This window comes from Trichoplusia ni, chromosome 4 (genome assembly GCF_003590095.1).
Source record: "Trichoplusia ni isolate ovarian cell line Hi5 chromosome 4, tn1, whole genome shotgun sequence".
Lineage (NCBI taxonomy): Eukaryota > Metazoa > Arthropoda > Insecta > Lepidoptera > Noctuidae > Trichoplusia > Trichoplusia ni.
In genome coordinates, this window is record NC_039481.1 from 5881796 (window position 1) to 5905302 (window position 23507).

At 34.7% G+C, this 23507-nt stretch overlaps 5 protein-coding genes across 6 annotated transcripts in view; 1 reads left to right on the forward strand and 4 right to left on the reverse strand.

Moving 5' to 3' along the window:
- The window catches only part of LOC113493562 (multidrug resistance-associated protein 4-like), a 33016-nt gene extending 30641 nt beyond the window's left edge, over window positions 1–2375 (reverse strand). The window contains exons 1-3 of one of the 2 annotated variants that reach the window (XM_026871602.1): window positions 1961–2375; window positions 1686–1769; window positions 1459–1544 (exon numbers count right to left, since the gene is read on the reverse strand). In XM_026871602.1, the coding sequence (XP_026727403.1) occupies window positions 1459–1544; window positions 1686–1762 (163 nt within the window). In that variant the 5' untranslated portion in view covers window positions 1763–1769; window positions 1961–2375. Of the gene's footprint in view, window positions 1–1458; window positions 1545–1685; window positions 1774–1960 lie in introns of both variants that reach the window. The other variant, XM_026871600.1, reaches the window with a different exon arrangement.
- A 939-nt stretch (window positions 2376–3314) lies between these two features.
- On the forward strand, window positions 3315–5334 carry LOC113493565 (beta-1,3-galactosyltransferase 6). Its single transcript, XM_026871605.1, has 3 exons — window positions 3315–4194; window positions 4632–4822; window positions 5011–5334. Exons 1-3 carry the CDS (start codon window positions 3568–3570, stop codon window positions 5309–5311), a joined length of 1119 nt encoding a protein of 372 aa, XP_026727406.1. The 5' UTR covers window positions 3315–3567; the 3' UTR covers window positions 5312–5334.
- A 1098-nt stretch (window positions 5335–6432) lies between these two features.
- On the reverse strand, window positions 6433–13951 carry LOC113493566 (UDP-glucuronic acid decarboxylase 1). The gene is made up of 9 exons (XM_026871606.1): window positions 13774–13951; window positions 13123–13433; window positions 11642–11821; window positions 11245–11350; window positions 10489–10602; window positions 8663–8850; window positions 7697–7829; window positions 7301–7437; window positions 6433–6759 (listed from the first exon to the last, which is right to left on the reverse strand). The coding sequence occupies exons 1-9, from the start codon at window positions 13832–13834 to the stop codon at window positions 6649–6651; spliced, it is 1341 nt and encodes a 446-aa protein (XP_026727407.1). The 5' UTR covers window positions 13835–13951; the 3' UTR covers window positions 6433–6648.
- A 2640-nt stretch (window positions 13952–16591) lies between these two features.
- Window positions 16592–18906, reverse strand: LOC113493567 (glycerophosphodiester phosphodiesterase GDPD6-like). The gene is made up of 2 exons (XM_026871607.1): window positions 18785–18906; window positions 16592–18031 (listed from the first exon to the last, which is right to left on the reverse strand). Exon 2 carries the CDS (start codon window positions 18019–18021, stop codon window positions 16900–16902), a length of 1122 nt encoding a protein of 373 aa, XP_026727408.1. The 5' UTR covers window positions 18022–18031; window positions 18785–18906; the 3' UTR covers window positions 16592–16899.
- A 2289-nt stretch (window positions 18907–21195) lies between these two features.
- Window positions 21196–23210, reverse strand: LOC113492696 (glycerophosphodiester phosphodiesterase GDPD6-like). Its single transcript, XM_026870297.1, has 2 exons — window positions 23099–23210; window positions 21196–22891 (listed from the first exon to the last, which is right to left on the reverse strand). Exon 2 carries the CDS (start codon window positions 22876–22878, stop codon window positions 21739–21741), a length of 1140 nt encoding a protein of 379 aa, XP_026726098.1. The 5' UTR covers window positions 22879–22891; window positions 23099–23210; the 3' UTR covers window positions 21196–21738.
- Window positions 23211–23507: the final 297 nt, after the last annotated feature.

The following is a 23507-nucleotide window of genomic DNA, read 5'->3' on the forward strand; positions in this document are numbered from 1 at the left end:
AAGTTGTAGCCTAGATACCACAGCCGAATCAACAATCTCGCTGTTTACATTTGTCAATATTGACTACCTACTTATGATGACTTGCGAATCTCGCAATTTCATAGAATTATCCAGTAGGTATTAGAGGTGAAGTAGAAATTGTGACAATCAATGTGGGTAGAACAGACTTTTGTAGACAATATCACGTGGGGCACTATTTTCTACAAAATCGCATGTCTTCGGCCGTATGTATTGTATTCACGGGCTAGTATTTTACGAAACAATAAACCATTGTACGTGCTACTTAAAGTAAGGAACCTTAGGTAGGACGTACCCAAAAGGTAAAAATGGAAGCCATATTACTGAATTGAGTATTTTCTCACGAGCTCATTCTGTATTTTACATGTAGTTATGAATCTCGGAACTAAAACTGATGTTTTTATGTTTCTATTGCCGTTTTGTGTCACGTGTTGATTTTTGTCTTACTTTCGACTTTTTAGTCGAAAAATAAATACGATAATGGAGGAATTGAATATCGTTTTTCCTTTGTATGATAGTGACCTCCTATGCATTTCGTAGGTAAAAAAATTAATTAGATTGGTACAACGAATTTAAGTAGATGATTCTGACTTCGTTACTAACCAATTATATGCTTTATTCGGTCAAAGGCATTCTGGCATTAGTTACTGACGGCATTTTGAGACACTAATTCAAAGCTATTGTTATTTAGAAAAAGAATCTTCTTACTACCTACAGACTAAATAATTATTACTTTTCATACGTATACAAATTCCCCATTAGCACATTGTTCACTTTTTAAGTCAGAAAGCCGCTTAGCTTGGAACAGACGCGGCAAATCAAGGTTGCTTACGCGTAGGTACGTAGCTGCGAAATACGTACGTATTTTTCGGAGATACTATTAAAAAACTGTTTATCTTCTTTCTAGTAGTTCTAGAAGAACGTGAAAACAAATAATATTATTGTATCTAGATTGCACAATATGCAAAATGCGAAGGATACAACATCGTGGATGACGAATATTCTCTATAAACTCTTTGCGTTATAAACGAAATTCATTCTATTTCAATGATTTTCATATGAGTACGGGATTTTCTTTATTAGAATTTTATTTTCTAGATTTTAACTAGCTTTTAATAGTAGGTTTACAAACTTTAACGAAATACTGTTAGAAGTGTATATAAAATTTTTTTGGTGCAGGTATTTTTTCTACCTTCATTTACATTATTATTTTAATGTATCTTGATTGCACAGTTGATTAGCTATCACACATTACCATAGATTGCTGTTATATTTTACTATGGTGATAATAATGGTGTTTGATAACACTCACCATGTGCATAAATAATAATATCTGCAACTTTTTTACAAATACTTAAATATAGGAAAAGGCCTTTCTACATTCAGAAGAGGCAGTATATTAACTTAAATGATAAAGTAGAAATAGTTAAAGGAACTTACCAGAAGAATGTTCTACAAGAGGCTCATAAAGGTCTTGCTCTTCCATTTCTCTTTTGATACCACTCCAAAAAATTGGCAGGGTCCATCTAAAACATGTATATATTTTTAAATATAGATGCTAATTAAAGATAAATTTGTTCTTAAACTTTATTTTATACATCATTTAAAAATGCAGGTAGATTTAAAAATATTTTAAATATAGTAATAAGTTAATATTAAATACTCACGTGAATGTAAGGGCTGATAAGGGACCTGCCTTGGCCCTAGGATGTGGAGGGCGTCCTTTTTTATTTACTGACTCCATGATTTACCTACCTACGAAAAAGTCGCAAAATTAATGTACCTAATATCTGCAATTAAATATTCATTTGGATTCTAAATATAACAATATAATTAGAAAAAAAAATATGAAAAAAATCCGTAAGATAAATAATTCGTCTTTATAATTCAGTTTTATTTCCTATATGTGCAATGTAGTTCATGGAAAGCTATAAATACTTACGGTTGACTCCGGCGGTCGGTATGGTTTTGTAACCTTATAGGACGTGCAAACACATGACCTGTGTACCGGCACTCCGCTCACGCACTCCGACACGAAATTCAAACTAAACAAAAATGTGCACTACCTACTTATTATTTATTGTATACCTAGAGCAGGTAATATTTTTTTTCATTCAACCCGCTCGTGGAAAATTTGATTGTAAGGCACTGGTAACTAGGTACTTGGGCAATGTTGTGCGGATATTCATCAAAATAACTTTTAAAGAGCAGAAATAAGTAACCGAAACACTTTTGAACACAGCACGTACAATTTTATTAATATTTGATCTTGATAATCAGTCCTTCCGCGACCACCGCTAATTTTTTACTGATAAAATTGTAGTGAACGAATACGAGTGTGACAATCAAATTGTCAATGTTGAAAGTGAAATATCAGTTTGACGGAAGACACTGACAGTCAACTACGATATTCTCGACTGTCTTAAATTTAAAATTATAAACCTACATTATAAAACTACGAGAAACCGGCTGAAAAGCACCAAATTGTGTAATGATTTCTTGAAATTGGTTATCCTAATTAAATTTATAAAAAATAACATAAGTAGTGTTTACAAATCCTGTGTGATAAATCCGGTGACATCTTTTATGGACAAACTATAAAACAGTTCAGATAGAGTTATCATGAGTCATGAGTCGCTCGGCGCTCGTTCGCAGCGACAAATATGATCACGTGACCCCATTTTAAATTTCCCGCGTCTCGAAAAACAAAATATGATCGCAGGAAAGGCAGCGACAAAGCTGAAAATGTTGTGCTACGGCCTTTGCAGTCGCTCGTCGCTCGTTTGCAGTGACGAATTTTTGAGCTTTGTCGCTGGGAAAACATCTTAGGTAATTAATACACTTTATAGAATAGAGAAGCGAAAAGAAAAAAGGTCGAGAGTTAGCGACGAGACAAGTTGATACAAAAGTGGTGTTGTAATGGTCTCTAAATCAATTTCCGGAAATAACTAAATCGAAATATCGAAAAAAAAACAGCAATATAAGCAACTTTTCGAGACGCGGTAAACTTAAAATGGGGTCACGTGATCATTTGTCGCTAGGAAAGAGCGACAAGCAACTCCGTGAGGCCTCATGAGGCTACGCCTTAAGTGTCAAAACTTACGTATATTATTATTATCAGCACAATTATGGCCGTTTAATTAAATTATCAATAAAAATCTATTCTGTAATTATTAACGTAGTTATAAGTTATAATTCTCTGTTTTCTAGTGCAGCACCTAAAAATTCCTTAGTAGGCAGGTAAATGCGCATTTTATTTATGTTCTATGACATCGGTACCTTGACAGTTGACATTGACGGTTTAGGATAAATTTAATCTTTTGATATTTATTATTATTGTAATTGTTGTCTCCTGTGCTACGTGCCGTTACTTTATTATACAGTAAATGGCTTTGCTTTTATATTCATATATCATAAATGAATACGTCTAGGATTATGAAGGACAAATAATTTCTTATAATTTTTTACACTTTTTGGTTTAAGTCGTTTCCATGGAGTTAAATTGAATTTTACCATGAAACATCGATATATCCTTTAGATATCATTAAAATGTTTGTATCTTTTATGAGAAGATATCAAATTATGATTCTCGGCGGTATATTTTTCTTTTACCTTGGTTGTTTATTCACTCTGAGTTTTCTAAGGCTCGAATGCGCTGATGCTTTAGCTGCCAAAGAATTAAGTGATGCTCAAAGCTCACTGAACAGAATTGAATATGCTGTACTAATCCTAAGTGGCCCTGATAATGAAGTCAAGCGGGATGCTATAAGAGCCACATGGATGAAATTAGCAACTAACATTTTTATTGAGAATGGTGAGAAGTTGTACAAGTGGAGTCATACTTGGACTGAGCAAAATGTGATGCCAGAATTTATCAAGTTTTATTTTGTAATTGGGACTCGAGGACTTAGTGAAACAAAGCTAATGAGGTTGGACATGGAAAATAAGAGAAGTAATGATCTGCTATTACTTGACGGTTTTGAGGACAGTTATATTAACCTAGCAACGAAAATGCTGCACTCCTTGAAATGGTTAAGCAGTTACTTAAAAAACCTTAAATATCTAATAAAATGTGATGATGACTCCTTTGTGAGAGTTGACCTAATAATAAAAGATCTCGAAGCTTTTGCTCCAGAAATGAATGCTCATGAACTAAATAAATATGTAACCTATAAGGTAACTATGAATCACTTCTTATAGTATGACTAATTTATATTTCAATTCATCTGCATTAAATTAACCTGGGTTTCTTTAGAGAATGTTTCTTACATAATATGTAATGGTCTACAGCAGTCTCAGAAAGAGGTTAACTCTGCTTTATTATCATTTTTTAGAATTCCCAAAATATTTTTTACTTGTGTGGAATGTTGCAGGAAACAAAATATACTTTTTTTTAACGCCACCCGCACTAAAGAAATTAATCCTTGCGTTGCAGGGGTTTGATTCACATTCATAAAGACACCCAGGCTCAGAATAAGCATTAGTGAATCACACGAACGCTGGTCCTATGCGGGGATCGAACCCGCGATACGTCGCGCTCTCTGGGCTTGGCATGATGACCTTAACCACTCTGCTAACCGTGCAGTCAAATAATTGAAGTATGAAACTTTCAGAAAGACCTGCCATCATACAAAGGTCTTTACTGGGGTTACTTCAATGGCCGAGCACATGTTTTCTTAAATGGAAAATGGCAAGAAAAGTCTTGGTTCCTGTGTGACAAATACTTACCCTATGCCATGGGCGGCGGTTACGTCATATCGCGCAGCATTGTCGACTTTATTGCTAGAAATGCTGATTTATTGGGGTAAGACTTTATTTAAACAGTTTTGTACAATACCACAAGGTTTTTAGAAAGTATTAAATGCTGAAAAAGTAAATGGAGATGAAGACAACTCAGCTTCCAATATTCAATACTGTGGCAAACTTCAGTTTATACAAATATATTTGATATAGCATGTAACAATTCCATAATCAATTTACATCATATTCCAGACATTACAAAGCTGAAGATGTCTCTATGGGCGTGTGGACGGCGTCATTAGACGGCATAAACAGAGTCCATGACGTCAGATTTGACACGGAATGGAAGTCAAGAGGTTGCGCAACAAACATGCTGGTACGACACAAGCAAGCCCCAAGGGACATGTTCCAACTTTATAAAACATTAGTCCACACACATGGAAACAAACTCTGTGAGACTGAAATTTCTTTGATGAAAGCTTATTTCTATAAATGGGATGTTTCGCCTAGTATGTGCTGTAACCTTGATATTGATAATAATAAGCTTGTTTAATTATAACATTATTCTCAATTCCATTATGTGTTCATTTTTTTACACTCTTATTCATGTTATCAGTATTTTACATTCGCGGAATGTTAGTTCATAAGAGGAAATGAATTAAGAAACGTTTTTTTGGAAAGTTGTGACAATTATGCTTAATTAAGTTAAAAACAGATAGTGCTGTATATTCAAAGTTGGTGGTCAAAAAGTCATTTAAAGTTTAAAACGGCAATATATTTTTTAATTATTTATGTTTTACTTTAGTTTTTCTCATAATGAAATTATATTTTTTAACAAGTGGTATTTTTACAAAAATTAATGAAGAATTACTACTTAAGTATAATATGTTGAGAAAATAATTGTTCTGTTCATGCTTAGGGCTGCTATCCTACTACCCGGCTGCTATCTATAGTAATAACTAAAAAAAATATTTTAAATGCTATCAAAAGGTATTTAATGGCCACTAAACATAATGCATATAACACTGGTTGTGAGAGTTAATTTATATTATAGATAAGCAATTAAATATTTATAAAGAATAGAATACAGTACAGTACCGTTCTCGCCTTTCTATCTCGCTCTAACATACGAGTATCCTATGATATTCTTCTCACTCATGGCCGATCTACTAGTTATACAGGTACAGCTATATGCACAGGGCCCGAATTCTGCTATTTACAACGGACGATGAATGAATGAAATTTGGCTTAAAATGATAATTTTCGTATTTTCTTTAGCATTTTTCTACACAATTACGTAAATTCAGTACGGGACGGTATACTCAAGGTCAATACAATTATCTTCCAATAATTGCATTGGCAAAATACTTAAGAGAATAGGAATAATTTCTCATCCGCCATTGTAAAATAGCAGAATCGGGGCCCAGTTATTGAAGATAGTGTGGCTAAAAGCCTAAATTAAGAAATTGATAGGATTAAGAAATTGATAGCAGCTCCATACTACCAATGATTTCAAATCAATGTCTACAAATTGCTCACGACTGTACATATTTTTTTATATGTGTAAAATAATGTAATAGTTTTGAAGTTTTACAGAGAAAATAAATTTTAACTAGTCTTATTTTAGAGATCTAGTCAATTTCATATTACTTTGCTACTAAAAATAAAACGAAATTTTCATACATCATGGGCAATGTGCATTTTTATTTAAACAATTGAATATAAATAAGATAGGTATACAACACATTTTCGTCATTTAAGGGTAACCATACAATCAATGCGTCTATAACAAAAAGTGAATACTTAATTTAACAAACACGATTTCATATTGACATTTATACAATTCTCCACGCACAGGCACCAATATCACATGTAAATAGATTCGCACTTTCAATGATGACTTTTCATATCCATATATGTTTGATTATTGTAGAATGTGGTCCGTGATAACTCCTCTTTGAAGTAGTCAATGGTCCTTTGTAGACCCTCTTGTAATGAAACCTAAAAACGATATTAAATTCGTGATTTGGTTTAAGCTAGCACTAACTGAATTTAAACACAAGTATGAATGAAAAAGGGTAAGTTATCGCAAGCTTCTTAAACATGCATTATTCAAGTCGATATCGGCTATTAAACTGAGGAAAGAAATGACAGGCCATTCTGTGCCACAGCTGTCTAGGAGCTTGTACGGGGGTACGCCCGGAGGCCTGTGAAAAGATACGATGCGCAGATTGGGACTCAACACGAAAGGGAACCATTTGCATCGTTGCAGATAATCTTTCGCCTTTAGTATCTGTTTTTTTAAACGACTCCCGTATTAAGGAATTGAATATCCTTGTGTAGCGGGGCTTCACAAACAAATCACGTCCACAAAGACACTACAAGAACAGACATTGACACTAAGAACAAGCATTCGAAGACCACATGAATGCTTGTCTTACGCGGGGATCAAACACGCGACACTAGTGGGTTTGGCGTGGTGACCTCAACCACTCGACTATCCGTGCAGTCAACAGTTTCGTACTGATCAAGCAAGCTGTACCTTAGGTTCCCAATGCAAGTTATCTCTGGCGACTGTGATGTCGGGGCGGCGCCGCTGCGGGTCGTCCTCGACGGCCGCGCCCGTCGCCACCATGCTCCGGCAGCCCGGGACTAGATTCTTGATAATCATGGCGAATTCTGAAAGTAAACAGCATATCCTTATAATCCCTTTATATTGCAAGTTTGAACACTCTAAAAAGGGAGTTAATTCGACATATTTTTAGACAAACGAAACACTACTATAACGTTTAATGGTGAAAACCGTAAGCAAAAGCTAGTAGATTATAAAAACAGTGTCGGATTTAAATAATATCCTCCTTTTTTTACCTGTAGCATAAAAAAAACGTCGAAGCAACAGATTATGTAATTAAAGTTTTAATATTCTTTTAAGATTTACCTTGTATAGTATTTTCTACGGGGTTCCCGAGGTTAACAGGTAACGTGTAGCTAGAGGCCATGAGGCCCAGTAGTCCGTCCACGAGGTCGGACACGTAACAGAAGGACCGGGTCTGACGCCCGTTGCCATAAACCTGCAAAAAAAATAGATTAAAAAAATCTAAAACACACGTTTTTAAACTTTGTCCTGGGTGGGAATCGAACTCGGTATAGCAGTCAGCAACAGACATAAATGATATTTATCTTTAATTATTCTTTGAATTTAAATGTCAATGCTAAATCAGAAAGTCGAAATAATGATAAGGCATTTCTTGGGAAAATCAATGTATGATGTCAGCGATCTTTTTAACGGTCACTACTCGATAAAAATATAGAGTATATTACGTGTCTATCGACCTATCATAATTGTGATGTATTGCGAAAGATAATTGTACAGATCACTTATTATTGGAATAAATACATGTTTCGCGTACCGTTACCGGCTATAGATACGTTATTTTTTACATTAAATTGAGTGATTATTTATTTACTTAGAACTATATTGACGATAACAATCAAACGGTAGCGCAAAAAATAAAGCAAAGTCATTGACAGATAAAGAATCTACAATTTATATGCATTTGTCCGTAAGACGTCTAAGTACCTTCAAGTAAATCATTTTGATTTAAACGACGGATTGCATTGCGGAATTTAATACTGGTTTCGCGAGGGGTTCTAATAACATTCAATTCACATGCACAAAGACGACATTGTATTATGTAAATTCATTAAAATCACACGTATTTTAGAATCAATATGGGCAATATGGCCCAGGCCCTGTTAGAATATTGCGTAGCCGTGATCGAGGTATTTGTTCGAATTCGAAGATAAATGATTTTAATGTTAGAAAGTGGGTTTTGTAGAACTTAAGTCTAGGTATAACGCCAAGAACATACGAGTAAGTTACGCTCATACTTAGAATACTTACGGTTATGGTCAAATTCTGTAATGCTTGCATAATAAAGTTCGAGACAACTCGTCCGTCGGATACGTGCATCCTGGGCCCGTATGTGTTGAATATCCGCGCCACTCTCACCGCCACCTTTTCCTGCTTAGCATACGAGTAGGCGAGAGTCTCCGCCACTCGCTTGCCCTCGTCGTAACACGCTCTTGGTCCTGAAATGAAAAGGTGATTATTGGACTTAAATGCTTTGAATGTGTCACTCTTAATTTTTACACAACCTGAAGGACTTATGCGGGCTTTTAAAACAATAATATTGCGTATGTGGAAGAAAACAGCGAGCACTCCATGAAGCTCGTGGCTAAGCTATAACTGCATAAGTGGATCGATCACAGGTTAGGCTACGCTTGACGAGGATGGTCCGTAGATGGGTGACCATCTTTGTCATAACAAGTTACACACATTAGTTAGGCGCATTAAATTGTGGGTCCCGGCTGTTATTCATACATCTTTGACAGCCGTTATAGGTAGTCAGAAGCTAGAAAGTCAGACAACCAGTCTTACTAAGGGGTATCGTGTTGGCCAGGTAACTGGGTTGAGGAGGTCATATAGGCACTCCTCCTTGTAAAGCACTGGTACTTAGCTGAATTCGGTTAAACTGAAAGCAGACCCCAACATATTTGGGTAAAAGGCTAGGATGATTGTACATGGCGTCTCTCTTTCCTATACCTACTGTCTGATCCTAGATTAACCTTCTTAGCTTATACATGTTAAGAAAAATCTATTAATAGATCGCGGATGTCGGTAATAAAATGATGCGGGTTTATTAAACCCGAATCTAGATAGAATATAAATTCTTGAGCATGAGAGTCCCAAATAAATAAAAACTTATTAGCTCATCGAAATCGTCGGGGAGACTACATTTGGTTTTGCCGAGACATTATAATGACCGTGACCGATGTATCTATAAGGTCAACGATAAAGAATACAAAACTAGCAAAAAATTACTTTACTTGATTCATTCATTAGCTATATTATTATGTCCGCCGTTATAATTGTGAAATCGCATAATTTAAATATATTTCAAAAATTTTAATAGGCTGATAAGTAGGGTTAAAATTTTGTTTTTGTTTTCTGTAGGTAATATGAAATCCTAATCTCACGTTTAAACGATGGCATAGTTTTTAATGAAAATTGTTGTTTACAGTTACAGTTTAAACTACTGGTACCTACAACCGTCTTAATTCTATTATTATGCAAAATTATTTTAAGACAGCTAAAACGTGCATTTTTGTATACAAAAATTCGTTGAGCTAACATAATTCTCATTATTCAAGGACATACATTATGTAAATCAGTTCTTTTATTTGTTACATTTTCAAGAAAGGTCACTAGCTGACAAGCAGACAACCTAGATAGGAGGTCATTATCACATAAGGACATATGTGAAATGCTAATAGAAGAGATAAACATCGGTTATAGATACAATTGTTTTAATGAAAAGAAAACAATAATATGTTGTATAATGTATAGATGTTTTTCTTTCACACAGATGTGTATTGTACAACGGTTATACGTGACTTGTTAAAACACAGCTGTGTTGTTTTAGTTTAAAATGTACCTATTATATCACAGATTAATGAATGTAGTTTACGTAATTCAGATTATAGGATCTTAGTTGTAAATCCTTATGATAAATAATATTGCAATCGTAATTGTATTGTGATTCGGTTATTAAGCGAACATTTACTGTCAAATTAAATTAGCATGGTTCTGGTTATCAAGCTTATCTGACGAAGGGAAAGTGCATTTTTTAAAAAAAAGCTTAACATACACAAAAATATCATACAAACCTATAGGGTTGACGTGTCCCCAATAGGATTCTGGCTGTGGATGCACCATTGGATCACCGTACACTTCTGATGTACTCGCTATTAGTATCTTAGCTCCTACTCGTCGCGCTAAACCTGAAAATTTTAATACGATAACAAAAATTAACTAAACCCTTACAATTTAGTCAAGAATTGAATTTTATCATCTAAAACTAGATGCCGTCTTAAATTTCCTTTCATACCTAGCTTGAAGTTATTTGTTGTTCTGGAGCGCTCAGAAATGATACTTTTTAAGGCTAAATCTTATTGGGTATATTGCCTAAGCTCAATTTACACTTGTCTTCTTCAGTAGATTGAGAATCGCAAGTGATTTATAAGGCTCACGTCTTAAAGCTAAACAGACGACCCCAAGACAAACAATGCAAGATCCATTTACATGTTCTATGTAAATCGATCCTGTTTCTGTTTGTCTTTATTATATCATCGATATAAGTAGAATGTATTTCCTGTTTTTTATGTGTATCATTGTTTTTACCACGAGCACACCCTGATCACTTGTTAATCGTTTGTTAACATATTCAAGTAACTGGTCTTGGCGTAGAGGTCTAATACACAATAGAATAGATTCTTCGTACAACGATAATCATGACCTGAGACATAATTTTTACGATTTTACTTTTGAACCTTATTCTAAAGTACATAGTGCACAAATTTATTCGGAGAGCAAGTTTCAGTCAGTTATTTTCTCCTAACCAAGTTACTGTAATTGACACTTACCTAACATATTGATTGTGCCTAAAGTATTAGTCTTAATTGTCTTTACTGGATTTTGCATGTAGTGCGGTGGGCTTGCAGGACTAGCTAAGTGGTAAATTTCGTCCGCCTATAAAACAAAACAAATATCAAGTTATCATTATACAAACTAGGTTGTAATAAAAAGATCATGAAAAAGGAATAAAGTTCACACATTTAATGTGACATAATATTTTATAGGTATAAAAGAACATTATATTCATTAATTATATGCAATAAAGATTATTTTGCTGCTATGAGGAAATTCTAATAAAACATATCTTGGAAAAAGCAACAAGGCATTTAAGATTCTTACCAAATAAACAGGCTACATAAACACTAATACACATAATAATAACTAGCTTAGGTATCAAGTATTTACCTCAACATATAGGGGGTTAACAATGTCATGGTGAATCATTTCAAAGTTGCGATGTCCGAACCAGTGTTCTACATTCCTCTTGCGGCCAGTGAAGAAATTGTCTACAACAATGACCTCATGGCCCTGTGTCATAAGTACATCTACTAAGTGCGATCCTACGAATCCTGCGCCACCTGTTACCTGCAATATTATGGCAATTATGATCAATTTATAAACATACAGTCTTATTAGACATTCCTTAATACTTGCGGCCCGACTATTACATCATCAAAATAATATTATTGAGGGTTTGGAAGAGAGTTATGGCTCTTATAATCACAATCATAATTACATTACTTTAAAACATGGTGGTTGACCCGCTGTTCAGTTTATTGTTATACATTTCTTAATAGGTTTTTAATGGTCATTATTTTTTAAATTAAAAGATATTTTATAACAATTATAGGTAACAATTTCCTGAACTCATCATGGTAGCTTTTTCCTAACTATGTTAGGGTCGGCACCCTGCCTAATCAGATTCAGCTAAGTACTGGTGTTTCACATCAAGCAAGTGCCTATTTGACCTCCTTAATTCAGTTACCTGGGCAACAGTTAGTAATACTGGTGGACATACTTTTACGTTTTCCTCAACTATTACTATGTAAAAACATTGCTATTGCAAATTTTGATGACCATCAATAATTAAGAAATCCCAAGGAAAATGCTATATTACATGTTAAAATGCAGTTTATAATCACTATTAGATGCAATTTATAACACAAATCTCAAGTCAAAAAGTGCAAACATTATAAAACGAAAAAATACACTAGCCAAGTTAAACAAAAGAAACTAGGTTAAATGACTTGTCATTCAGTGTGGTCCTATCAGTAAGACAAAGTACAATGTAAAAAGGGCTACCAGTTATGTCAACTGAACTTACAAATAGATTACAAAATGTTCCTTTATCAGCTGTTTGAATGTAGATAAGATATTGTTTTTACAAACATTACTGAACTAAATGGGTTCTACTTAATTTGATATTGAGCATGTGTGAATCAAATTCTGGGTAAAATTCCTATAAACTTGAATTTATAGTTTAATGATATCAGCAAATAGTTATAATAAAGTAATATCAGCAAAAGTTTTCCGAGATGAATTCTGGTTATTTCAGCAAAATGGAGCTTTTTACTTTTTGAATTGTAGTAATTTCTTATAAGAATTAATTATTAATTTTATTTTAGTAGTTAAGTGATCAAAATGTAACAGATCGATAAACAAAGTTAATTTCTTATTTATTATTTTAATCATGGATATTTTCAATAATTAGATTGTTTATCTAAAAGATTTCAGCTATAGGATTAACAAAAACAAAATAATTTAAATTAATAATAAAAGATAGTTATGAAACTAAGTAGAGAGATTGTGAAGTTTATGTTATGTGCATTGTAATTTTAAATAAAAATAAAATTGTTCCTATGAGTTAAAATAAACAGTTGTCTTACCAATATTCTTTTTCTCTCCTTATACCCTAGAAATTTCACTTCCGGATACTTTTGTGGAACCCTTCCTTCCAAAATGGCAATCTTTTTCTCTAACTGATCTATCCTTGACTTAGCTTCTAACAGTTCTTGTTTTGTACTATCATCTTTTGGATTGAGTTCAATTTGTTTTTCCATTTCTGATAAAATTAATGTATCCTTCTTTGGCAGTGGATTAAAACCTCTGTAGTTCAATTTCTGGACATCATCTATTACTCTTTGGTTCATTCCATTCCCTTTGTTGTCTTTCAAAAGAATTAAAAATAAAAAGAGTACTGTAAAAGAAAGGATTAAAAATATATTTTTTATATTAAATTTATTTAAAATCATTTGTATTTTAACATAACCATTTAGAAGTGTTTATGCAGACGATAAATATATTAATAATATTTTCACACGAACTCATGTATACCGATATCGCAAATTTCACCACATTAATATACCGTACTGGGTATCGTAAAATCACCAATAACAACAGTGTAAACTCGATAAACTTGCTACTTAAATGAATAGGACCGCAAGCCAGTATGTATACAAACCGTAAGACGAAGGAAAAACAACACAAATATGCGGCAAGCATTTCTGCAAATTATAAACAGAATCTACTTTACTTACATAAAGATAGAACGCCCAAGACTGTTAATGTCTTCCTGTATTTCAGAGATTGCCTTATCATTTCTGATTTTACTATGAGCCTGTTACTGTTCACATTGCTAATTTTAAATTAGAATTTATGTTGTACGTGGTTTTATAGCGAAAAATTCAAGAATGTCACATAGCTGTGACAGCGTCACGTCCAGCTGACTGTTATGTCAAACTCTGCTTTTCACGCAATGCCTTCAACTTGGTATCGAGTCTTTTAAGTAACCTACTCTGGATTCGAGGTAATGCGTAATATTTTTTTTTAGAAGGACGAATGTTGTTAGTGAAGGTAGTGGTAGAAGTGACAGGGGCACTAACCTCGACAATATAAGTTTTCGATATGCGAACATATTATCGTATCTAATGCACCTAATATTTAATAAAAAAAAACTGGCATCGTGTTATTATTCATACTTTAAATAGGACCCATTTTTAACAATATTAACATCTAAAATATATAACCACAATTACGCGAAAATACGGAGGCAATTTAAAAATCAACCGTTTGCTTTGGTACTATCAAGTAATTTGTAATTAAAATATATGAATTACTGTAGTAGTCCATAGCATATCCGGAATGGAGCCTAAATTCTCGATGTGTCAGAACTGTTTGTGAATTTGTATGTAGGCTATTTACGTATTTATATCAAACCAAATAGAATAAAATCAAAGTGCCACTTTGATTTTATACATAAACTCGGTTATTTTCAAGCTTTTCTTTCTTAAGTTTATTTTTGGGCAACAACTTTTCTGGCAGGCCTTTTCTGTTCAAACGCACGGTACCGACAGCATATATTTCTCTCCTTCTAAGCCAATCATTCTCTAGTGATATGCCAGTGAAAAAGTTGTTAAAAGCTACGAGAGTTTTTTGGGAAAGCCTCTCGTAGCTTCTAACGTAATTCTTTATCTATCGAAGACATATGTGCCTATCTTGAACTGCGTATCTCTTGCGTGTTCTTTGGTATTGATGTGCTGCAAACATGTTTGTTTGCACTATCAGCAAGACTACGAGATCTCGATGAAAGAAAAAAAACATTAGGCTGTGTTTTATAAGTGGCTGAAGGTTCAATGATTTTTTGGTATTCTACTATAGCGTGTGGCCAGGGAGGGTCTTGAAAAGTCTCTAATCCTCTCGTTTCAGACTTATTCTCTTCACCAAATATTCTTATTCCGTATAATTATTCCGTACGAAATTTGAGATTCGTAATCCAGTTGCCCAAAATTAGTCCTCTGAAACACTTTCGTCTCTATTTTCAATAGCGGAGAGCTTCTATAATACTAGCGATATTATGTCATGTCTCCTCAAATAATAAGCTCGGTAATAGCCGTAATGGGTAACTGTATGTAACTATAGTACCACCAAATAGTACTATCATGTATTGTGTTGATGTAATCGGGCAAAGGTAAATAGTTTTATTACCGATTTTAGGACGATTTTTTAATTAGTGAGTTTTTCGCCTTATTTCAAAAGTTACATATTATACGATTCTCCCATAAATTGTCTTACCAAATATCACTAAACTCTTCAGTTTTAAAAATACTTCGCTATTTTTTTTAACGCTGGTAGTCGCAACTTGTCGCTACTTCTTGACTAAATACTTGAGTTTATTCACCATGGCAACCATTTTGATAGTTGCTACAATTACGTGTATTTTAGTTTCGATATTTTTACAATTATATGATACTCAGTAACTCGGAATTACTGAGTATCATTTAAGTAGCTTTTCCTTTGTCAGGCTCTATCTGCCTAACATTGCCGAGCCTCAGTATTTTTGGCGTGGAAGCTTAACAGACAGACAGAGATAGGCACCTACTTTCGCATTTATAATATTAGTAAAATTTGGTCTTTATGCAAATTGGTAATAAAGGTAGACTTAGGTCGACAGCGACTGTGATTTACTAGGCTACTTAAATAAATTTAATAACTTACAATAATGCAGTTCACATTTAGACAAAAAATATGATTTCAACGATTATAAAAGTATAAAACTAACCCAGTATGAATGAAAAAGTTGCCATAATTCTCCTTAGACCTTCACAAGTTCACAGACCTAGTATTTACGTCTTACTTCATTATTTTTTAGCACTTCTCACAGACTGGTTGTGGTTATCAAGTTATTAAAGTATTAAATATCTTAAAGGCGCGATACAGGAAAATGGCAATATAATGTCAAATTGGTGGTAATGTCAAATTCAAAGAAATAATTTGGATACATGCGTTCATAGAATAATATGTATTATATGTAGGTACTTTGCGCAAAGAGTATTAAATCTGAGCCCCAATTCTACTATTTGCTGTGGCTGATGGATGAATGGAAATTAAAATGGCACTATTTGTATTCTTCTAAGCATTTTTCCAACACTACAACTTCTATACGGGGCGGACAACTGTTGGCAAAATGCTTAAAAAAGAGAATACGTATAGTCATATAGTGTTAACTTTAATCCAATCGCCATTCATTTATCGGCCATTGTAAATAGCGGAATTGAGGCCCTCCACTTAATTTTCTCTTTTTCAGTATAATAATATTATGTCCTATTAGTAAATTCAGTTAGTAAGGAAGGCTACGTGAAGACCATGATTATGGTTCATTGGAACATAATTAGAAGAGCAATAAAATATCAAGAAGTAATATACTAATGATAAGCTTAACACATTTAATTGTTTTTTTTGGTAAGTACAGGTGTAGCACGTAGAGGTAAGTCATTTAGTTTGATTTTTTTTATTTACGTGCATCTAGTCGCTATTCCTGTAAAACACGGTTTCAGGCCCTAATTAAAATTAAAAACATTTCGATTTTGATTTTTGATTTATTGACTTAAAATCAAATTCTGTGCTTAAGAAATAAGTAAGACGAAGTGTACTATAATTAAAGTAGGTAATCGATGCTATAGGTACATTTAAGAAGAAATAGGATTAATTAAAATATAGCCTTATTTTATTGTTCGGAACAATGATTCCATTTCCAGTGCCTAGATGGCTCTGGTTGGATATTGTATCGAACCTACTCACTACTTAGAATATATCGTGTACTTTCATGTTTTTGTTTTATAATGATAAAATTGTGATAAAGACTAGGAAATGACTAGATTGACAATTCATTTGGTACAGGGGGACCGAGTTCGCGCCGGAATGTCAGGTTGGTCAGAAAAGAGGCCGTCAACTCCGGCATCAAAAAAGGCTTGTATTTCGGCTGTAAAGTTTCCTATACTGGTTGGGTTTCGGTCAACGCTCTGGAATTCTGTCGGCAAGAAGTTGTTCTCCGCCCTGAATGTGTACGGGTGCACTTTCAATCCTGCCGCGTGGGCATCCGCAACAAAACTTGTCGCTTCACCAAGGTTGTTGTTTTCATCGCGAGGAATGATGTAGCTTTTGTCAGGTCCTACAGCATACGCATAGGTTGCTACTTCCCGAAGCCCTTCAGGAGTAGCCATTGCTCCATAAGTCAAATTAGACCCTTGTTGAACTTGATCATAAGGCGACATAGACTTGCTGTCAAACAGCTGCAGTAGACGAAGCTGTGTCATATTTTTCAGTTCTTTTAAATTGTTTATTTCGAAAGACTGAATGTAAACTGGTGCAGAGGCTCCTTGATAACCATTTTTGTGCAGGATGTCCACTACTGCCTGTTCTAACGGCAACCCGATGGTACGGAAATGTGTGCTGTGTTTGATTTCCGGGTAGAGGCCTATAACCCTGTTTTGACTAACTTGTAAACTTTTGGCCAAGTCTATGATCTCTTGAAAAGTAGCAATTTGGAATGCTCCATCCAAGCGAGCGTTTCCAGGTCTAATGTCAGGGATGCGTTCAACTGCACGTAATGTTTTTAACTCGGCTAGGGTAAAGTCCTCAGTGAACCAGCCGGTGACTTCGTTGCCATCAATAGTTTGGGTCCTCCGCCGTGAAGCGAACTCCGGATGATTGGAAACATCGGTGCCTAAACTCAGCTCGTTTTCATGTCGTGAGATCAGTTGCTTGTCACTGGTCATGACGAGGTCAGGCTCTATGTAGTCGGCTCCCAAAAAGACCGCGAGAGCATAGGAACCGAGGGTGTGTTCTGGCACATAGCCGCTGGCACCGCGGTGGCCAATTATCAAGGGGGAGCAGAACTCTGAGTCCGGAGCAGGTGTCGTTGGTTCAGAGCTGGGTTCTGGTTCAGCTGGCAATCCGTACGTCACTGCCCATGTGTAACAAAACACTATCCACAGACCGCGATACATTTTAATTTTCCTGGAAGCAGACATAGATTCAAATTAGTGTAAGTTTTTGCAAGTAAGTGCACTAGGTCTAATGGTGTTTTATTTTATACCTCAGTATTGACTTTAACCACAGTAGAGTGATATTTTAACGCAACAAGTTCAACAGTTGTATGGGGTCTGTCAAGTGACAATTAAGTCACAGGAAGTGTTCCAGGTATTAGCATTCGACACTATCTTGACAAGTTTCTTATCAGAGTCGTACTCATTAGATAATATCCACTTAACTACCAGTCATCACATTCTGATGTTTTCCTTTAGTTTGATTTGATTTCTCTACTACTTTCTTTACTATTAAGTAGAAAGATTGTAAATAAGTACATAGTATAACGTAGTAACCCAATAGCGGGTCTTATTATTTACTGTACCTATCTAATCTATTTGTATAATTACTTACTAAAAAAATTGTATACAATCTTGGTGATCTTAAACTCAGTTTTAAAAAAAGCGCGTCTTAAATCTAATGAAAACAACAATAAAGATTACAAAATAAAATAAGGTACCACTGAAATAAATTATTCGTTTAATATTTAATTTGTTTGTCTAAAAAGGCAACAAGATTATTCTCCATTATAAGATTGTTTACCTTTTCAAGTAGGTACCTAAACAAAGGGAGTACAGATTCTTTCTGTCTGCAGTCTCTGCAGATAATTATATCGAATATAAATATACGGCTGATGAAAAGAATCACAAAAAATAAATGTAAAAATTTATATTATGTACTTACTTTGTTGAAGTGAGTTCCGTAACTATAAAAATACACGATAAATTCACAGATACAGAAAGTTGGTGACAAAACAATGTACAGACGATATCTAAAGTATTATGTGATCATTTTATCGTAGACAATGTACAAGCAACGCGGACAAGAGGAAAATGGACAACAGATGTTCTCACTAATACCTACTGACCTTTATTCTCCAAGTATTTGGTAGGTATAACTGGTATAACACTTGGTTTTAATGACGAAACGTCACGATTGCGAATTCATCGCGTAACCTCAATGTTAAGTTGACTGCAAACGTAAGTCGAATAATTTATTGCATATACGTAAATAAATACTTTATATTATATTAACTATATTGATGAGATGAAAAACTAATATGCGTGAAGGTTGCACACATTGATAATGTGCAAGTCGTTTTGAATCCTATTTCCACTGGTTAAGAATTTAATTCACTTGAAAGTTTGAATATTAGGTTACCGTTTTACGACTTTAGCTTGGCTATTGTTTTTCCTGTTGAGAAAATTATGCACGTCGCGTGATTGAGAATATTGGTCTCTAATCTATTATTCATTTTGAAATTTAATATAAAATAAAATAAAAAACTGTGGATTTTATAAATTGCTTTTCTACCCACATACAGAAGAGAATCTCGTTTGAAATCCTTATCAAAGCTAAGTTTTGACGAGCACACAAACAGAGGAAATCAACGTAATATTAAAAGGGTTGTTCTTTCCTCTTTAGGTTCGGAAATCTTAAATCTAATAGAAAACAATAAAATAAGCAATCGAAAATGTATACAGGTAGTTCTACTCATCTGAGCGCGGGGCGCTATGTGTGCGTGTGATTAACAACGAGTGCTTTCCATTGAATCTTTTATTTGTGTGACAGACACACAAACGAAAGCTGTTTGTAACACAACGTCACTGTATATCAAGAAAGGTTACCCACACGTTGCGGCGTGCGCAAAGATAGGTTGATCTATTTGTACCGAGAGTCCAAATACATTTAAAAGCGTGAAATAGCCTGAATGTCTATCGATATCTATTTATTACAAAAATTAGGATATTCTCAATTCGACTACACTTTTCTTTATCCGTTTCTCTCTTTAAAACTCTTCACCACTGTACATACTCGTGTTTGAGATAAAAGTTAACACACATATCATTGCTAGAGATTTGAAGTAAAGCAACCATCTTATTTGTAGGCGGCAGATAAAATCTTGTTACATAATAATGTGTTGGATAAAGTAAATGATAAGAAGAATACTTATTTCGCAATGATTTTAACCGAAATAAAAACCTAAATGAAATTCGGCGAATCGAGTACTAACCCTTAAAAAGTTAGGAAGATTTTTGTTTTGTTTACGAGATAATTTTTTAAATATGTCTGACGGACTAAACAGATTTTTTAACCCCGACTGTCTACTTTAAGAAGTGTAGGGTACTGGTGGTAGACCTTCAGGAAATGCTACGTATTGATAACTAGAATTCATTAGGAGACATTAACATTATCAAAAAGATCTGACATAAATTCCTTACTTATATAAATAAATCCATAATTATTAGACTGATATCTCTATCTCTGATTTAAGTATCAGTATTTATCCTACTACGGATTATTACATGGTGTTCATAGCTCTATCAGCGTTGTCAATCAATAGTACTCCAGTGCTCATCAGTATCGCTCGCGTGATGCCTCCGTGCTGTTCACACGATCATAGCAAATAGTCGAAAAACCACGAAATTGTAGAATAAAACCTCGTAGCTATGGACTCCTTATCAAACTATCTTAGCCGCGATATTAACACGTGTCTTTCGAGGTTATCTTGTTGTTTCTATTTTGACAGTTTGATCGCTTTATCATCAATAAACTACAGTGCTGTAGTACTTAGTCATAATTTAGTAACGGCCATATATGATTTCGTTGGTGTTAAAGAAAGGTACCTAGTTTATATTTGAAAATATAAACAAGGGCTTAAAAGTGAGAAAAAAAGTGAATAACAGGTGATATTGTTATATCATCTGGGACGGCGAACTCGGTGTCAAGCGTATGGGACACCGACTTCAGTCAGTACCCTACCTAGCAATAAAGAAAATATGTATGGGCTAAAGTCAATATTTTTAATGGGATTACGTTGATTACGAGTAATTCTTTTTTGTTCACGGTATAGCTGGAGTGAACTAAAAAGAATTATGTACTTAGATAAATCGGACTAGATTTCTCGGCACAATCGATATACCTACATAAATTAAAAAGAATAAAGCCCGAATTGAAAATCTCATTTTTGTAGTTGATGATTAACAACATTAATTTTATTAACATAAAATAGATACGAGTTCCGAGTATTTTGGTATTTTTTGCCAACTTCATTGGCAGTTAAATAGTGGGTCAATAAAGTTCATAATGCTAAGTAATTGTATATTTGTTGTTTTCAAATGTTGATTTGTATCTTTATTTGGCTTAATAATCACTATTTATTTTATCTTAAAGTACAATCTAAAACTACGACAATAAAATAACAGAACAGATAATTTAACAATAAGTACATAACATGACTTAATATTTACTTACGGGTAAAAACTATCATTTTAGTACAATACTAGTTGTTTTGTCAAGATTAACTCATAAATCACATGGACCTAGAAGATTTTCACATTTTAAACATACAGAACATATTTTAAGCTTGTTTTTGTTCTATTAGCTAGTTAAAGACTATTTACATGAAAACTAGAATAGACAAAATATATAGGCGATTCATACGTATACTATATATGCGACATGAGCACGTCGGAAAGTGTTCATAATTACATTGTTGGTTTACGCAAAGAGCACGGGTTGTTGATGCATTACTATAACCAGAGTTCTAAGTGCGAAAAAAAACGCAATAAAAAGATTATAAGATAACACTTGTAGCATCATTATCGTTTGTCATGTACCACTAATAACGTCCACGATTATTTTTGACAGAGTCCGCGAGCACTAGCAAAGTCATCGGGCTGGTCTGTGAATGCTCCATCAATACCAGCCTCCAGAAAAGCTTTTAGTTCACCAGCAGCATTCCCTAGGGCGGCAGGAGACGGGTCATCACTCCGAAATTCCACCGGCAGGAATACGTTCTCAGACCGGAATGTATACGGATGAACCTTAAGATTTGCAGCATGAGCATCCTTCACAAAACTTGTCACTTCACCTAATTTATTCTCAGATGTACGAGGAATTATGTATCCTTTGTCAGGTCCAACAGCGTAAGCGTATGTAGCAATTTCTCGTAACCCTTCAGCTGTAGCCATCTGACCGTAAGTAAGCCCAGTTCCTAGAACAGCTTGGTCGACCGGTGGATTGTTCGGATTCGCCCCTAATAACTGTATCAACCGAATATCAGTCATGTTCTTCAACTCCTTCAGGTTGCTTACTTCGAAGGATTGGATGTATATAGGAGCTTCAGGTCCACGATACCCGTTCTTGTGTAGCAAGTCGACCAAAGGTTGCTCCATAGCCAGGCCCAGTCGCTGGAAATGAGTAGGATGTTTGATTTCAGGATAAATCCCAATTGGGCGATGTAGACTGACTTCAAGACCCTTCGCCAAGTCAATGATTTCTTGCATGGTAGGAACTTCGAAAGCCTCGTCCATTCTGGCATTGCCCGGTCGCGTTGACGGAATGCGTTCGATTGAGCGTAGTGTTTTTATTTCTGCAAGTGTGAAATCTTCTGTGAACCAACCACTTAGTATGCTTCCGTCTACCATTTGAGTCTTATAACGGTCAGCGAACTCTGGGTGCTGTGCGACATTCGTGGTGATGTCTAGTTTATTGTCATGTCTCGCTATGATGTGTCCGTCTTTGGTCATGACGACATCGGGCTCTAGATAGTCCGCACCCATCGTGGCTGCAAGGGCATAAGCACCGAGGGTGTGTTCTGGGACATAGCCACTGGCACCGCGGTGGGCTATCAGTAATGGATGGCAGAAGTCCTTGTCGTAGTCAATGTGGTCTGCATCTGACTTATTCTTGACGACGGCAAGTGCGATGGCGGCGGTCAAGCCTCCAGCGGCGATCAGGCCCACAACCACCCATATTCCCATTCGGCTGTTCATCTTGATTGTGCTTCTGGAACGCAAAACAAAAATCTAAGTTAAGAAAAATCTACTCACTTTTTCGCTTTTAGATAATTAAATCTCGAAAAGGACCGCAACAAGACAGTAAAGGAAAAAGAGCGTATATCTGATAACTATACTAAGTGGTTAATTGAAAATTGTAATACATAGCATTTACAGAGAATACAATTAATGGATTAATATATATATAAACACTCACGGTCAATAAACAGAAATATTAAAGCCACATGTTACAGGTGCGACTACCAACGGTAACATCCAAATAACAATTGACACACTGTTCCAACATATGATAGCAGCAACTGAGAAATTAATACCCCCAGATAATATATTTGATAAGAATTTATTTGTTAAACATATTACTAAGGTGGTTTTAACATAATTAGGTGTTTTGCGAAGAAAAGATTACATAAAAATGTACTTCGTTACGGTTGACTGAAATAAAAAGGGCGTTGGCAAGCGGATAAGGGAACTAGTACTTAGTTACTGCGAAAGTAATTACTCCATGTGAAAAACAATGTACTATAGAGCCATAGAGCCGATTATCAAGTCGTAAATTAACCATCGATATGATAATAAGATAAAATTCGACAGCATACAAAAGGCTT